The 18,067-nt window shown below is 44.3% G+C and overlaps 1 protein-coding gene across 1 annotated transcript in view; it reads left to right on the top strand.

Moving 5' to 3' along the window:
- The window catches only part of LOC144391266 (NT-3 growth factor receptor-like), a 104,201-nt gene that overhangs the window by 12,219 nt on the left and 73,915 nt on the right, over nt 1-18,067 (top strand). The window contains exons 2-3 of the mRNA XM_078097876.1: nt 11,023-11,097; nt 13,125-13,196. Of these exons, the coding sequence (XP_077954002.1) occupies nt 11,023-11,097; nt 13,125-13,196 (147 nt within the window). The remainder of the gene's footprint in view (nt 1-11,022; nt 11,098-13,124; nt 13,197-18,067) is intronic.

Raw genomic sequence — 18,067 nt, 5'->3', positions numbered from 1 at the left:
ACAATTGGACATAAAATAGAAATGTGTGCTGACCACAGTAGAAAAGGGGTAGAACACCAATTGGTAAATGGTAAATGGACTTGATGTATATGATAATTGGATAAAGGTGGGCCAAGTTTAACTAGTTTAATACCACTTCATATTACATTTTTTTTTTGTTTATATTTCTTCTATTTATAATTTCTAAATTAACCAATATTTTAAAACCTCTTCAACCCGAGGTCCCGTTTTTGCCTTTTGGTTTCTGTTCAACCACATAACGGCAAATAAAAGGCTCATCACTAACTAATATAGTGATGTCGCACACCAGGAGAAACATCAGCGACAAAGCGCACGAAGCTCCCAAACTCACCTCGAACAAAGATTAAAAGATTAAAAGAGTCACCAAAACAGCATATTGATATTTTTAAGACGGCAAAAAGTAAGACGATTTTCCACAGATTACACACTTATCTGTAAAATATCTCTCAGTAAGAGTTATGAGCAAACAAATCGCATTAACTGCCGCTCTTCTCCACGTGTGTCTGGCTCTATTATATTGGCTCTGACATCATCGATGACCATCGAGCAGGATTTGGCTCAGAACTGGTAAAAAAGGCAAATGCCAATTTTGAAAACCTTTCCCGTAAGGCCTCCACTGAAACCTCTCCATCTTTATTCCGCCACATCATTTTAAGTAAAGTAAAACTTTCCATAAAGTCCGTCGACACACTTTGCTATGATTTTTTTAGTCTGATATCTCGTTGTTTCACCCGTAAGTGCTTTAATTTTTATGGAATATCTGAAAATGTTCATTTTTGCTGTGTGCCACATTTCAAGTTAACCAGTCACATATTTACACATCTGAACACACTCACCAGAGTCCCTTTTATCGTGACACCAAACATTTTCCAGACAGACTGATTTTTTAGTGTGGTTTAAAATGAATGCAGATTTTAATGCAGTGAAGAATATAGCGGACTAGAGATATTAAGTCACATGAAGTACGAATATTTCACCATAAATGTAGTATATTTACGTGGTGCTGGAGCACAACAGTCTTTACTAATCCAGTCTTTTAAATTTACAGTGGACCAGATCTATACATTTACCTCCATATCGTACAGACGTCAGTGGGACCATGCCCAAGACCTCCTGGGAGGGTCCGAGGTCCACAGTCTCACACAGTGCTGTCCCTGAATCCCTGACATGTATCCATATGTGCCTCAGAGGCTGTGAAGAGTCAGTAGATCTGGGACTCTAGTAAGGAGGCAATGAGCTGCTTAGTACAGTATGAAGATATCATTGATGTTCAGAAATTCTTGTATCACTGGTTTGTGTAGAAATAGAGTTGAGGAGAAGTAAGTAATTCATTTCTAAGGCTGAGATGTTTATTCACGCTTTCAACAGATAAGTCCTCTAGCCAACGCATTACTTTCTAGGCTTTAACTTAGCTTTTTTTTCTTGAGTTGTTATTTTGGAGCTCAATTCCTTAAGGGACTGCATGTTATTTCAGTTTTTTCCCCTACTTCCCTCCACCAGATAAATTAGTCATGGACCTAAAAGTATTTTCCTTATGATTAAAGCTGTGGAAACCAAGTCAATTCTGTCACTTGTTCACGAGACAACAACACTGTAACTAGTTAATTTATAATTAAACTAAGCCCAGCCCTCACACTGCATAGTAACTTTAAACCACTGAATTGGAATATTTCCTAAAAGCCCCAAATGGGGTTGAAATATGCCGCCATCACGCTGAAGTCTGTGGTAATTATGCTTTTCAGAGCCATGCTGATAATAACGCAATCACAGCCTCGAGCGACGCCACAGTAGGCAGACGCAGCGGGCCAAAGAATCAGAGTGTGGTGATGAAACCCGCCGGCTCCCCCCCCCACGCCCCCCCATCGCTGCTTCAATGGAGAAGTGTCATGCAGTATCAGGCATGGCACTTGCTCAATGACGATATCTCGATTGGACTTTATTTGATATAAATGGAAGCACAGGAAAGCGATTGTACACCTGCGCCTGTCAGGGACTTTGTGCAACTAGGAGACAAAATACAGCACATGGCTTTGGAATCCCAGATGATTTGTATTTTGGCAGAATATACCTATTCAGATTTAACTTGGAGCACACATGTTGCATTTTAAGCATCACTGAAATGGCTAAATTCTCAGCACGGTGTTTTTCCGCTCGCGTGAAGAGATGTGTTAGGAATTTATTTAGCTTTCTCACTACCACTAAATCTCCAGATGACCAATAAGCTTAATTAAAATCGCAAGAGCGTTGCAAACTCTTGTCAGCCAATAGATAGAATAGACGTAAGTGTTAATGTGGTGATTGCGGTAGAATGTATTTTTCTCAGCCAGTTCCTCAGCCTGTGTGTGTGTGTGTGTGTGTGTGTGTGTGTGTGTGTGGTTTCTCCACACACTCAATCACGTCGCTTTTGTCGATCGATAGTCTTTTGTTTCTCAAACAGGTATGACACGTTCTCCAGTCCTTTGTAGCTTTGTTTCTTTTTAAAACACAAGGACAGACTAACCCGTTGTGGTTGTGGTCCAACATCATCTCTGGAGAGGCGTTCATCACATCACTGACAGGTTGTCGTTCCAATGACTTTAGCTCAATTTGGCCCAATCTTCTCAGTTTTGAGCAGACAGCGGTCTGACTTTCTGCTTTTCCCTTATAAAACAAAAAGAAGCGGAGCTGGTGGAGGTTAAAGAAGTTGAACTGGTACATTTCTCTATGAAGTACTGTAGCTGTCAGTTAGCCAGGAATTCATAAAAATCTGAACAAGTTGTTTCATTCAGGCATTGAATCATTGGTCCATCTTGTCTGCCTGTATCTTCTGGATCAGTCTGGACATAGTGAAAGTATTTTGGTCACATCCTAGTGCCCTTAAGTTGCCCTACACCAGCCGTCCCTTCACATACAGTCTACACCCATATTTCCTGTGGCTATGCAAAGGATCTACTGCCCTTTTATTCATATGATGCCATGCAGGAGATCCCTGATTTCCTCTGCAGCAGAAATCGTTGGAGGCTTGTTAATGCAGAGCCGCATCGGTTCAGCACTGGACAGCTCCCCTGAGAGGGTCCGCTGCCGCTGCCGCTGCCGCCGCTGCATACTAAGTACCCGTGGAGGACAGCTGATGAAATGCTTACGTGGGAGCGTAGTGGTTGCTATGGTTTCCTTGGCTTTGGCCCTTTGCATTTGTCCAGCTCTGCTTTGCTCCTAGCAGACCCCCAGTTCTACCTGCCTCTCCAGTTGGAATAGGGAATTGCTGGGGTATCTTGTATTTTTAGTCGGGCCCTTTAAATTGGCTTTGAAATCCAGGAAACATTCTGCTCCACAAAACAACGTTCCCTGTATGAAAACGACTCCTGCATTGGGTTATTTATCCTTTACTCTCACCGTTGTCACAAAGTCTGGGCATTTTCCCGTGTTTCTCTGACAAATGATTGTTGCCCAGTCAGAACCTCGATGTTCGAGGACGAGGAGTGAATACAGAGCCACTGTTTGGCCTGAAATGGACTCTACACCTTTTAGAAACCTTTGCATTGTCTGAGATATTTTAATGTTCAGGAGCTTTCTTGTGTTTGACGCCATCCAGGTTTAAAAATATTAAGAGGAATGTCCTGATGCCGAGTTCACACTACACGACGGTTCTTCTTTATCTGGCAAGGTGAAGGCTTTTCGGGGCTTCCAGAACAAAAAAACGCGATCGGCAGGGAATTGGTGTCCTCGCACACTGGGCTCCCAACTGTTGTCGACAGGTCGACCTTTAGGCCTGTTGGGCTGCTGGAAAACCTGTCGAGTCTGCCTGACGGCCACAACCATTGAGAGAAACGTTGAAGACATATTAAGTGGTAAACGTCACTGTTTTCAGGAGGCGAGCGTAGTCTTGTGATCAGACCTCAGATCAGGGGTGTTTAGGTTTGGGCCAGATACGGCCCACTTTGGTATAGGGTGGGGGGGGGGCGCGCTGACGGCCTGTCCGACCGGGAGGTAGGGGTGTGTGGTGCGCGGACGGTCCGGTCCACAGGGGGACACTGCTGCCTGAAGTGACGCCGTTGTCGAACAGGTCTAACGCCGGCGTCCCCACACTTTTTCTGCTCGCCAGCTACTTTTCACTCAATGGGAATCCACCCGGCGGGGAGCGGCGCTGCGTTGGTGAACGACCTGATCCGCACGCGCTCACTCACAGAGGGGCTTAAGTGTCTAAGACATGGTGTCATAATATTATATCTGTGATAACACACTGCATGTTTAATTTGTGTCATTCGTGTATTGATACATTCCACACTGGTGTTGTTTCATAGGAATAGAGCCGTCTGCATTGGGTCCCGTGGTCAACTGGCCTGGTCTTAAACCAGCGCTGTAATAGCAATACAACTTTGTTATGATGACCTCAAACAAAAAAAAGTCAGACTAATACTTTGTGTAATTGTGATTGTGTAAATGTAAATGGCGGTGGTATTAAATTACTGCTTAAGCCATAGTTGATACAGTCTCGTAAGAATATTTTGTTGATTTAAAATAAATCACACATGTGTGAAACATTCCTCTGCAGCCAAATGTATAATTCTACTAGAATACAAACAAATATCATTACATTTCAGATTAGTAGCCTTATCTTTACCTGACATTGTGCAGCAACACCAACAAAACAACTAAATTAATCGACGTGTTAAAATAAGAAAGGAATGAATCGTCACAGCTATTATTCAGAACTTACATTCACATTTTCTTTGAGTTTTTTATGTCCTAAATACGTCCTAAATAGCCCAGAGGCGTTAAGTAACATTAAGCGCTCCTATGTGTGCACTTTGTAGTCTTTGTAGCTTTTGATGATCTTCAAATTTGTTCATTCCTGACATTGACGTTCAGTTGCGTTGAGCTGTCGTGTCTGTGCCGTAGGAAATGATTGATGTCTCTTTCACCCTCATCAGAGCGCTCAGTTCGCCCGGGGACGTGCACGCAGAACGCCGCTCACTCCGTGAAATGATCCGCAACAGTAAATATTGTGTTTCTAGTCTCATTCGGCGCACCGGCAGGTTCAAACGGTGAGCCGGCAGGAAGGAAAGCTGTTTATCTCCACTTAGAGAGAGAGACAGACAGAGTTGGTGTCGCTTCGGAGGAGGAAAAGATGCAATCACACAGCTGCACTGCAGAGGTTTTCTGCCCTCATTCGTTGTCTCGCTCAGTTTGCCTTATTCACACATTTCCTCCAGTTTTCTCCTGCGTGGTGAAGCTCAGCCGGATCTCACACACTGGAATACATCGTGTGTGTGTGTGTGTGTGTGGTTTCCTTCATCGTTCACCAGAAACGCATGCAGTTGTTTCACAGCAACATGAAATAGATGAAGAGTGAAACTCACCAGTTCAACTTCCTAAAACTGTATTGTTTTCCATTAGTTTTTAACTGTGAAATTAAATTGGATAGTTGCAAACATTGGCTGGTGCTGGTAATGTGACATCTCTGCAAAGACAGAAGTACGAGGGTGTGTGTGTGTGTGTGTGTGTGTGTGTGTGTGTGACTGGTGCATGGGAGGAATTCAATTGTTCTTTGAGAGAATATAAAAGAGGAAAGATTTGCCTTCAAACCATTACCCTCCTCCCACCCACTTTACTTTGTAATTCAAAAGTTTTTTTTTTTGTTAAAACAGATGATTGCTTTAAGCAGTGAAAAACCATTTTCCTGTTTCTCTCTTCCAAAAATTGGAAACGGTGCTTATAAAAGCCGAAAAGCAGAAATGGTCTCAGCCTCATTTCTCCACACAGGTCGGTGAGTCAGTGAAGTGAAGAAGCTCGGCGGGATGAGAAGGCGCCAAAAAGCTTCTCCTTCATGTGTGCTTTGGTACCTTCAGGTAGTTTAGACCAGAGACCTTTGTCCTTTGTATTTTCGTTTGTGCCATTTTGAGGAAAAATGTAATCATTTAAATTTGTTGAAATGTGTATTTTCTCTTCAAATGCTCAAGAGAATAATGCTATGAAGTTGTCTAATAGTACTTTCGTTTTCTCCATCCCATTTAACTATGACAACAAACCACCACAGTCAACTTTTAGGTTGCTGAAAGATTGACATATCTGTCAATAACTGAAGTTACCATTGACCAGTTTTCCCAGCAATACTCGTTAAGAAAGGTATTCATCTGAGATTGAACTGTTCTTAGCAGTATAAGCGCAGTGAACGCTGAGTGAAGAAACTACACCACATTTGCATGAGCAGGTAGACGTGCAGAGCATCTCCAAAACGCACAGCTCAACTGCTGACAAACATAATATCATAGAACAAACCTTTCAAATCGGTCTTCTGTTAACCGCTGACCTTATTCCAGGCACCTAAACTTTGAGGCCAGGGAACCCAAAACAGCTCTCCACATGGTGACCCCATCAGCGTACACTTCCAAGAAGGTGCTCATCACGGCGGCATGATGGGAGAAGCTGTTGTTTCTTTCCACTCTTCGTACTGGTGTCTCACACGTGCACGTCAAAGGCTGTTCAATACTTAAACACGCTGTCAGCATGTCCTCCGTAATGTTACATGCAAAGCGGTCCCACACGTCAGCCGCCGCTCTTCCTCCCACACATAAACATTCGCTGGTCTCTTTAGTATATTGAGCTTCATGAATGTTTAATGTATCTGGAACCGAACACAGCAATCAATTCAACACTAACACCTTACACACACACACACACACACACACACACACACACACACACACACACACACACATTAGGGAGGCACAGGTGCCATCCCAACCCATCTGACCCCCCCTGGTTTCTCCTTCAATCCTCTCTCTCTCTCTCAATAAATAGCATGTGATAGCTGAAGATGTTAGAAGCAGCTAGTTGGCCCCCGGGGGGCCTTTTCCTTCATTTAATGACAGGCTGGCTTTCAGAAGGCGTAAATACATCGGTGGTGAGAGAGCAGGAGGGGGAGAGAGAGAGAGAGAGAGACAAAAGCAGGAAAGGATTTCTGAAGGACAGCTGCAGAACATCCACATGGATCTCTAAGGAATCAGTAGGTGCAGATGATGCCTCCTTGTTCATTTACAGCTTCTACTCGCATGAGGTTCTTTTCTCACCTTGCAGGTGTGTCTGCGTGGAGGTGGGAGGGCGGCGTGGTGCCGTCTCAGCAGGCTGAGAATCAGCACGCGTGGTTTGTGTCACGCACAACGTGCACGCCACTGCTGGAAAAGGACACGCTTTGAAAAGATACCTGGCAGTTGATTTGTTGGGTGCAGTGTTGCCGGAGGTCAGTCGGGACCAGGGACCTTTTCCTTCGGTGTCGTTCTTCTTTCAATGAAGAAATGTTCTTCAGTTCTGATACAAACCCAAAGCAATAACCGTGCCGTGACCTCCTATTTGTGGCATCGCGACAATAGTTATGTGAAGTAGTCTGTAGAAGTGGTACCTTCATTATTCAGCATCACGATGTAACAGTTATTCATGTGTTAAAACTGGGACGGATTCTCAGCGTACGTCTCAGTAACTCCTTAGTTTAATGCCCATTACGTAGCACCTTTTGTACTGCCATTGACCACCTGCTGACTTGCTAATCCCCTGCTAGTGATACCAAATCCCTCCGGCCCACTGCTCTGCCCACAGCGGATGGAAAACAGTTACTTTGAGCTTTTTGTGTTGGATGAGGACCAAACAAAAGTAACAGTAAACAAACTTCCCAGTAAACTCATCTGCTGCTCATCTGCTCACTTTCATTTTGTTTTCGGCAAGATTGTAAGATTTGTCTTATACGACTATCTGCATGCTTCTGCCTAAGTTTGAGTGTGTTTTAAAGAGAAGGGGGGGGGGGGGGGGGGGTTACCAATTGTGTCTTCCTTGTGACTGCCTTCCAGACCTTTTTATGAGTTAGTCATACTGTATATCCATCCATCCATTTGCCAGAGTTGTTGTGGTTGCTGCTCCAAGATATTTATGGATTATATAATCCCTACATTGCCTTGTGAGTCTTTCTCAGTGGTCTTCCCCCAGTTGGACATGTGTGGAACTCTTCCCCCACTTGGACATGTGTGGAACTCTTCCCCCAGTTGGACATGTGTGGAACTCTTCCCCCAGTTGGACATGTGTGGAACACTTCCCCCAGTTGGACATGTGTGGAACTCTTCCCCCAGTTGGACATGTGTGGAACTCTTCCCCCAGTTGGACATGTGTGGAACACTTCCCCTAGTTGGACATGTGTGTAACACTTCCCCCAGTTGGACATGTGTGGAACTCTTCCCCCACTTGGACATGTGTGGAACTCTTCCCCCAGTTGGACATGTGTGGAACTCTTCCCCCAGTTGGACATGTGTGGAACTCTTCCCCCAGTTGGACATGTGTGGAACTCTTCCCCCAGTTGGACATGTGTGGAACTCTTCCCCCAGTTGGACATGTGTGGAACTCTTCCCCCAGTTGGCTTTGAGGAGGCACTGATGAGATCGCATAAAAAATAAACATCATTTGGATGAACAGTTTGCTGAGATCCTCCTCTCCAGCTCTCGCGCTTCGGATGCAGAGTCCATAGGAGGCTGTGGTTCTGCAGTTACTTGCATTGATGGTTTGTGTGTGGGTGAGGGGGGTGGACTCCTTACACACTGAGATCAGGCATTTTATTTTACACGCACACAGTAAGAAGGGTGCAAAGTTATTTAAGCGATCGGACTCCATCCTGAATTAGGATTGCTGAAGAGTAGGGATGCTGAGGCCAGATCGGGCCCAACCCTCCCTGGTCAGGACACTGCTGGTGCTGACGAATGAGGTCACCACTGCAGGTGACCGGGTCGAGGAAGGTCGCGTCTGATTTGGGCTGAAATGACCTTAGACAGCAGCAGAGATGAGAACAGTTTGACAGCAACGTTGTGGAATCTGGTTGGTTGATTTAAAGGGAACACCCATCAGTTGATAGTATTCCCTCAGAGGTCGAGGCTCAGACGCTCTGAATGAACAGGACTCTCCACTCTTAAAAAAAGAAAAGTATACTCAACTAATGGATAATGTGTTGTATTTATACTGATAGCGTTTATTAACTAGTAAACATCAGGAACAACCTGATCGTTGGTGACAGACCAATTTGTGTTCTGGTACTTCTTAAAAAAGTGGAACGATGCAACCACATCATATTTGTCGGCAAAGATCCAAACCTACCCACGATACTGCACAATTAATAGTGTCACTATATCAGCACAAGAGACATCCTTTCATTCTGTGCATTTTAGAATTGATGTCTTGTTTCAGTCTTAATAGTCGTGCAATTGTCTCTTGTCGGTCCCCGCGATTTTGGTGCCACTTCAAATCTAATTTAGAACCCCTGCTATACCACATGCCCAAACTACTGGTTGATTATTATCAGTCGCCTCCCTACTCTACGAACTCTGTTCGTTTAATGTTTCATATAACTAATGTGCCGCATCATACATATTTTTATATTAATTTCAAACTTTTCAAAATTGAAAATTAAAAACGTTTGATTTATTTATTGTAAACGACCTCTCGCGGCCGACCTGCAGTACCTCCGCGCCTCACACTTTGGGAATCGCTGATCTAGAGGAAGAGTAAGTATTCAAATGAAGTCATGTGCTTTTCCACCTGACTGGCTGGTAAGGCCTCTCTCTTTGGGGACTAAATGTCTCTTTAGCGGCTAAATGTCCCGCTATGTCCTCAGTGTGTCAGCAGGTAACGTGCAGATGCTTTATCGCTGGCAACTGTGACCTGCTGTGTCCAAGACGCTTATTAAGGTGGAGTTTTCTGCAAAGAGGCTGACAGTCGTTCTCCCTTTGGGTTTCTCCTAATGGTTTGACTAATGCTATTGTAAGCATACTGTTCAGCGAAGCATTGTACGGGTCATGACGGGTACTTGCAGGTGGACATGGTCACCCAGTGGTTTGTGGACTGCTGTTTTGAAGCCTTGAGGTCGGAGATTTTGTCGTAGAATACAAAGCTCGCCATGTTGGAATGAATCAACACATTTTGAAGCGGTAGCGACCTGCTAATGAAGACATTGTATTCTAAATAGACAAATAGACATTCTCCAAAAATAGATACATGCTGTATTGATGAAGACTTGCTACTACAGATTATGACCATAAACTGAGGCAAAGTAGTGTCATGTTATCACAGCCTTTTATCAGATTTATCGTTAAGAGTAAATTTGTAAAGGTATTTTGGTGATGAATCAATTCCAGGAAGACAGACGGACAAACAGCACCTTTAACTGCTCTTCCCATGAATACCTTTGTAACCGAACACACAGTCAGGGCCATGAGGACGTCTCTCGGGTAAACAGATGTTCAGTGGGATGTGATTTGGGCCACACTCTCCTGTCTGTGCTGCGGGGGCTCCCACAAGGCCACGCTCAGACATTCCCACATAAACACTGCAAAATAACCTCATTGGCTTTCTGTTCAAACGGTTCATGAACACTTGAGCTGAGAGGGGGTGTTTTTATGTATGAAGTTAGCCGTGTAGGGATAGCTGTGGCTACACAAGCGTTCAGAGTGTTCAGAGGAGGACGTCCCCCCGTTGTGTGACAGTCTAGTATAAATAGTATCAGGAGTGTTTTATCTGGTACTTTGATATGAGCACATGTGACGTAAAACATTCTGCTTTAATGGGCGACGGTGGCGCGTGGAGTAGAGAGGGCGCGCCAGGAACCCCGGCTGGAACCCCGGCTGCCCCATGTCCCACGTCTCTGAGCAGGACACCCGGGTCCTGTTCCATAACCAACGGAGGGCAGTTAACCCTTTGCTGAGTCCTGCCCCTCAAACACTGGCAGACGTTGCATGACCCTTCTCTGCGAACAGTGACTCAAGACCTGCTGGGTTTTCCTCAATTCCTTTGTCTTCCTTCTTCCCCTGTGGTGGTTTAGTTTTACCCTTCTGTAACTTTAGCTTATCTTTATTTTTTTTACCGGTTTTTCAAACACATTTTGAAGGTGCTTTTGTCTTTGTGAGTTTTCCTGTGTAATGTGTTGAATTGAAGTATTGGAAGATGAATACATACTCTACCCTCTATTAATGTTGTTCTTGTGCCGTGTTTCAGACACATTGAGAACTGGACCGGTCTGCAGACCTTGAGGGAGGTGGACATGGAGCTCTACACCGGCTTACAGAGGCTGTAAGTAGCAATCCGCCCTTTTCTAATGTCGGTTCATGCGGTGGTGAACTGTTCCAATGGAAATCCCAGTCACTGAATTCCCTGGTACAGATTTGATGCTTAGTACATATAGAGAAATAGCAGGAATAATGCCAAGAGCACCGTCTTCAAAATGAAGCATGAAAATGTAGAAATACGGGTGACAGCAGCCCTGTAACGTATTGTGCCAAGCTGTGATATTATAACAGGCAAAATAGGAATATTACGCCATTTTCTCTTTAATTGCACAGGATATAATTGCTACACTGGAATGAACTATTGTGGAATTGTTAAGCTAGCTACTTAAGTTGTGCAGCCAGAGTGTACTAGGTAAGCCAGCTAGTTAACTAGTTGAGTCAGACTGTACTAGTTAGGTAGCTAGTTTGCTAATCCCACCATTCTGCACACGGTTGCAGAAAACAGTGGTCCGGTTGCCAGGAGCAGTTACCTGGTTACAGGCAACTCTTTGCAGTGCTGACGTGTGACGTGGAACCCTGACGGACCTGTTTACACCAAGTGAATGCAGAGAAACGGTTGAATTAAGTTGTTCTTTTCCCTTTGATTTGTATCACAGATATTAAAGAGTAGGACCACCACTCCGCAGGTAACAGAGAGCTGCTGTCTCCAGTTAAACTGTGTGTTGGAAACCGTTTCCAGGTCACTATTAATCGTAGAAGCTGAGAGCCGTTAAACGTTAAACGTGAGTGTAGATGTTAGGAGATTGTTAACATTGTCTGCCCCCCCTTCTGAACTTGTTGGATTCAACTGTTATGTTGTTAATGTTCTAAGCATTTCAAAATGCTGAAGCAAGACGGCAAAGATGCTAAAATAGCTCACTGCCCTATATTAGCATGTTAGCATTGTCACCTCGGCAGTAGCATTTAGCTTGTTAGTGTAAAACCAATGACTTCTTTCCCTTTATTGCCACTGTATTTAATGAAAACAAAGTCCTGTTCCCAACTTCCCAAAGGCAAACGTGTCCAACTCGATGGATAATGAGGATCCAGTGAGACTAATCAATAATCATTATTTTTCATGATTTATTATATGCTGCTTAAAGCGATTGTTAAACAGATCATAATTCCCTCTGTAATATCTCTAATTTACACTTATGAGTAGAGCAATGTGTACTTCTAAAGGATTATATAAAAAGATAGTTATAATTTACCTGGACAGTCCAGTCAGTCCCAGACTTTACTCTCACACACCTTTGAGAGTCACCAATTGACCTATTGACCCGACTGCCAGAGCCTGTGAGCACTGTGGGAGGAGACACGAGGAGGACACGTAGAAAGTAGATGAGAAGGAGCATGTCCGGCCTCCAATGCTCCAGCTGGGTGTCAGTCATTGCCTCCACTCTTATTTACCACTAAATGATTAAAACTGAGCTGCTCAGTTTTCAATTTCGTATCCAAAGAAGCTCTGATGGGCGACACTGAGAGCGCTAATTGGCAACGGTTGGCAGGCGGTCAGACTCAACATGCTTAGAATGGAGCCCAGGGAACTAGTTTTGGTTGTTCAGCAATCAAAAAAACATCAGGGACACTTAGTACACACACACACACACACACACACACACACACACACACACACGTTGGCCATCATTCACTGAACGAACATCCTGCTGTATTGAAGAAGAGATGGAGACTAAACTACACTCATGTTTACTGAGGAGAGATATTTTCTGCAACCGAATGATCCGAGTTGTTGAGCCAATGGGGCGGGACTAACGCTTTTCAATATTGGTTGTTTTTTTTTACAGTTAATTAATAATTTGCTTACCTCGGCTCTATTTCAAGCGATGTGTAAAACCGTCGGGGTTACTTATTTTTAACCGCTGCTGACGAAGAAGTTTTACCTGTGCTCTCTGAGATCTGCTCATATTTCAAATGTTTGCATCTCCTCTTTTTTGGGTGATTATTCTTGTCAGATTCTCCTCCTTTGTAACTGACAATACTACTTGGGAGTGATCGAGCTGACGTGTTTCTCCTCTTTGTGTCTGTCTGCAGAACCATTGTAAGGAGCAACCTGCATACAATCCAGGCCCGTGTTTTCTCCAAGAACCCCCACCTGCGCTACATGTGAGTACACACGGACGCACACGCCAATGTCAACATGACCAACAGGCAGATACAAATGAATAGAAAACTGCACACAGTCAACCAAGCTTGGAAAAAAGGGATGTTAGCACAGTTTCACCCAACAGCAGTTACTGATATGTTTGTGGGAGTGGTTTTCGCGGTGAGGGGGGGCGTGTTCAGGTGAGTTGTGTGACAGAAGCATCACAGTGACACAAATCTGTTCGCCAGAATTATCATCAGGAAGTCACTTATGTTCAAACAGCATTAAAGTTGTGACATCACACATTTTTCATTACATTCCACAGTCTCCAATACCTTTTATTCATAGGTTTGATTTATTCCAATCCTTACTTTCATGAGTGCAACACCTGAACCCTCTGACCCCTCTAGGGTCATATTTATCTCATAGGGTCACATAATCAGAAGTAAAGAAGCTTCCAAAACGTCTTGTCTGTGCAAAATGAAACACACATTGTTCAAGTGCCCACAGGTCTTACAAATAATGGAAGAAAATGGAGGATCCATGTGCTGCAAAGTACATAACGTAATCAGTGCAAGGTGTGTGGAAGTTTCCACTCAACCAAATGCACGCTGTCTAAACTTTGGTAAAACAAGAAACACTGTAGGCATCAACCAATAACCTCTATAGGGACCCCCAGACTCACCTGGTCCTCAACCTCCCACCACAAAGCTTCACAACAACAATCCATTCAGAAAGCTCTGCATCCCCCCGGTCGACTCGGCCTTCCTCCTTTTATCCTTAAGCCGGTGGAACCCAATCACCGGGTAGCACCTCGAGAGATACCAACCAAGAGAAAAATCCACACCCTGGCACGTAACAATACCTTTGAAAAGGTCAACGCAGGAGGACTGGTTTCAGCCAGTAGACCAATGTTCTTCTCAGTGTGGAACTTGTGTTTGTTGTTGCCTGAACCGGAATCAGTGCCCCGTTTAGACGGAAGGTAACGAGTAGAAATTGACACCGATTGCAGGATTTATGAAAACGCACTAAAATGTTTCATAGAATTGTATCATGTTGTCATATGAGGATGTTGAGAAAACTACTTTTGTCGTATACACGAGATTCATCCGACGTCAATCTATTTAAAGTTAGGACTGTAACAACCGGACAGCGGCCCTGAACCCAAATGCACAATTCCTGAGACCATGTTCATGATGTTCAAGATCTGGAAAATAAAACACCAGGCTGAAAAATGAAATCAACAGAAAGCGAGCGTGAACAAGGTACAAACACGTGGCCAGGCTTGACAGTGGACGTACGCGCTGGTTCTGTTTAACATGGGACAGGACATTACATCACATGTCATTTAGCTGGTCTGAAGATGTCTGGAGGCTCTCTGTGGTCCTGATGTCTTCAGAGACCTCCTTCCACCATTTAGGAGCAGGACAGCAAAGAGTGGAGATCTAGTCGAGTGTTTTGCTCTCAGTGAGGAGGAACAAGCAGTTTATCACATGCAGAGCGGAGAGTGCGGGTCGGGATGTCGGGTTGGACCAGGTCCTGGATGTAAGCTGGACCCCATCCATTCACAGCATGGTACGTGAGCACCATGTTTAGAACTGGATGACCCACCGGTACCAGTGAAGAGAGCGGAGGAGTGGAGGAGTGAGGGAGAACTTAGGAAGGTTAAAGACCAGTGGAGCTGCTGCATTCTGGATGAGCTGCAGAGGTGGAATGGTGGTAGCAGGAGACCTGCAGGAGACAGTTACAGTAGTCCAGGAGGGAGAAGACAAGAGCCTGAATCAGTACCTTCTGAGTGAGAAGAGGACGTGTTCTCCTGATGTTGTAGAGCGAGTATCTACAGGATGGTGTTGTCAGTGATGTTGGAGTCAGGGAGAGTCGGCTGTCGAGGGCTGTTCATGTGGGAACCACAGGACGAACTGGCACAGGACAAAGGGAGGCGCAGACAAGGGTACAGGGTAAGGACACAGGTGGAAAGCATCAGGGGCAGGGCGGACAATCGGACCGGCACACATGGGGAAGGAGGAGGAGGACATAGACACGAGACTACATCGGTGTATCAAGTCGCTAGGCTGCATCCTTAAGGACGCATTCGTCCACCGCATTTGTCACTTGCGCTGCAACTCGACTGTCCCAATGCGTCGGCTCCTCCGAACGCGGTCGAGGGACGCTGTCCTCCGGGAGCCGATTTGGAGGACACGTCTGATCTATCCTTTGCGGCCCAGCATATCCCAACATGCAGTGCGGGCCGACGAGAATTTCATTCATTCAGGACGGAGGCGGGTGATCAACAGTGAGGAAGAGTTCACGTTTAAATAGAATTCACTCCAATAGCTACCGATGGAAATGTTGTAATACAAAATATAACATCTCAGTTTATGAAAACTTCTTTAGGCAAGGCAATTTTATTTGTATAGCGCTTTTCATACACAAGGCAGACTCAAAGTGCTTCACATTGTAACATTTCATACAATAAAGTGAAATAAAATACAGGAATTAAAAGACAATTAAAAACAGCAAAGACAATTATAAATTAAATTGTTTAATTAAAGGCAGAGGTTAAAAGTGCAATGTAGGTAAAATTTAGCAGAAGGCGAAGCTGAACATAAAAGTTTTCAGTCTTGTTTTAAACGTGGTCAGAGTTTAAGTCTTAAATCTTCAGGAAGTTAATTCCAGCTGTTTGTTGCGTAGTAACTAAATGATGCTTTCCCATGATTTGTATTTACTCTGGGAATCACTAACAGATGGTGTCAGAAGATGTAGTGGAAGCATATCAGTGATATACTTTGGCACTAAACCATGTAGTGATTTATATGTGAGCAGTAGGATTTTGAAATGAATTCTCTGACATACTGGGAGCCAATGTAAGGATTTAAGAATTGGTGTAATGTGCTCACATTTTTTGGTCTTTGTTAGAACTCAAGCAGCAGCTTCTGAACAAGCTCAAGCACATTTAGCTCTACTTTATTTGTTTTTTCGACTTTTAAGGCTTTTTTTGTTAAGCTCAGCAGGAGGTGATGCTGATGACGCAAGCAGGAAGTCCCCCTGTAGGACAGACCGTCCCATTTCAGAAAGCGCTCGGTTCAGCCTGTGCGGCTGTTGGAGGACCAGCCCAGTTAGACCAGAAGGCTGCAGGGTGCAAGGACGCAGCCTAGCGACTTTGTGAGCTAACCTGATTAACACAGCTTCTTGGACATGACAGTGACAATGAAATACATTTGATTTTATACCTATTTCTACATCTCCAAAGGTCCCAGTTAAAGATGTGTGCTTTTTAAATGTGTCATCAAATTGTTCTAGTCTATTTTGGGTGTAACCATGAATCAAATGTGGTTCCCACATGAACAGCCCTGTCAGCAGTCACCTACTTTGCTTCCTTCTCCTCCATTTTTCTTCATCCTCCCATTGTACCCTTCTTCTGGTCTTTGCCAGCAGCATCGCATCAATCCTGTATTGTATTGGAAACATCAAGCAATGTAAAAACGTTCAAGTGAAACACAGTAAAGGGGATCAGAGAGACCAGGGGGGGCAACGGGTTTATATTTTTATCTCAGCTTTTCCATTGAAGGGATTGAATCCTGCTCCAGGAGGTCAGCAGACTCAGCATTGGTCCTATAGAGTTGTTAAAGGTGGAGCGCTGGCGTTTCACTCGCATACAGCAGTTACCACCTCTTTAAAATATTATGTTAGCCGTTGGTTCTCCGTACTGCAAAACAACACGTTGCCTCTTTGCTCTGCTTGTGTGTGTATTTCAATAAATGTCTGCCAATCACGGCGGCCCTAAATTAGCATTGTAAATATAAATGATGGACCCTCCATCCATGGCAGCATATGAGCTTCCCAGCTCCGTATCCTCCAAATATGGATTTATTTATTCACACTCAATGCCTGAAGAGTCTGCAAAGCGACGAGTGATACCTCGTGCACTTCTGAGCACGTGCTCATAATGTACAGTTTACCATGTGGTTGTTGTTTCCCTAAAAGTACAAAAGCAGCAACATTGTGCTCTTTCACTGCTGCAATTCACCTCCAGCCAAAACACTATGGTGGATTACCTGTGCAAAGCTCTGTGTGTGTGTGTGTGTGTGTGTGTGTGTGTGTGCACATTAGAACACATTCACTGCCACTGGGGAAACGGTGTGCACGCTGTTACTGTATATGCTCGGATTTCCTTTGTGTTTCTTGTGCTGCACAGATTAACTTTCCCCTCCACAATCCTACACTGCAGAACAGAGGTAACATTCGTCAGGGCTGCCAAGTACGTAAGCCCTGTCCAAGGTGAGGTGGCCCATACACCAGGACCTAATGGGTTTCAGTGTGAGGGCTGTAATGGAGCAATGCAGCGAGCGGGGAACCAAACCAGACTAATGACTTCTAACAATCGTGTGGGACGGTGTTGTTGGCTGGACGAAAAGGTCCACTGTGCTGTCCTTATGGAATCATGATGCAATGATTAGCTGCTTTTACAAGCTGTAAATAAAAGCTTTCATAGAGATTATCAAACTCTTATGCCTCTCTGACATCATAGTCGACCCGTGATTAAACCAAATCAAGCGGATGTTTCCGTGCTCCCCACCCACACTGGGAAAAGCATTTCTCCTGATTCGATCCATCCACAGGTTCCCCAGTTAAGTTACTGCAAATCTCCCAGTGCACACAAGTAAAGCCCAACTTTGGCAGGTCACATAATAATCAATGATATTGAAACAGTCACATAGTCAAAGACAAAGACAACGTGTTTTACTTACGCTAACTGAATAGGCTAGTTCGAAGTATGACCACCATATTTTTCAGGTGTCAGATGATGACACACAGTGGGGAGAACAGGTATTTGATACATGCTTTTTAGTTTTTAGCCTGAGTTTTATCATAGTTACTCTTCAACTGGGGG

The sequence above is a fragment of the Gasterosteus aculeatus genome, chromosome Y (assembly GCF_964276395.1).
Source record: "Gasterosteus aculeatus chromosome Y, fGasAcu3.hap1.1, whole genome shotgun sequence".
NCBI classification, from domain to species: Eukaryota; Metazoa; Chordata; class Actinopteri; order Perciformes; family Gasterosteidae; genus Gasterosteus; species Gasterosteus aculeatus.
The sequence above is the reverse complement of the archived record's forward strand: the minus strand, read 5'-3'. Positions and strand labels throughout refer to the sequence as shown.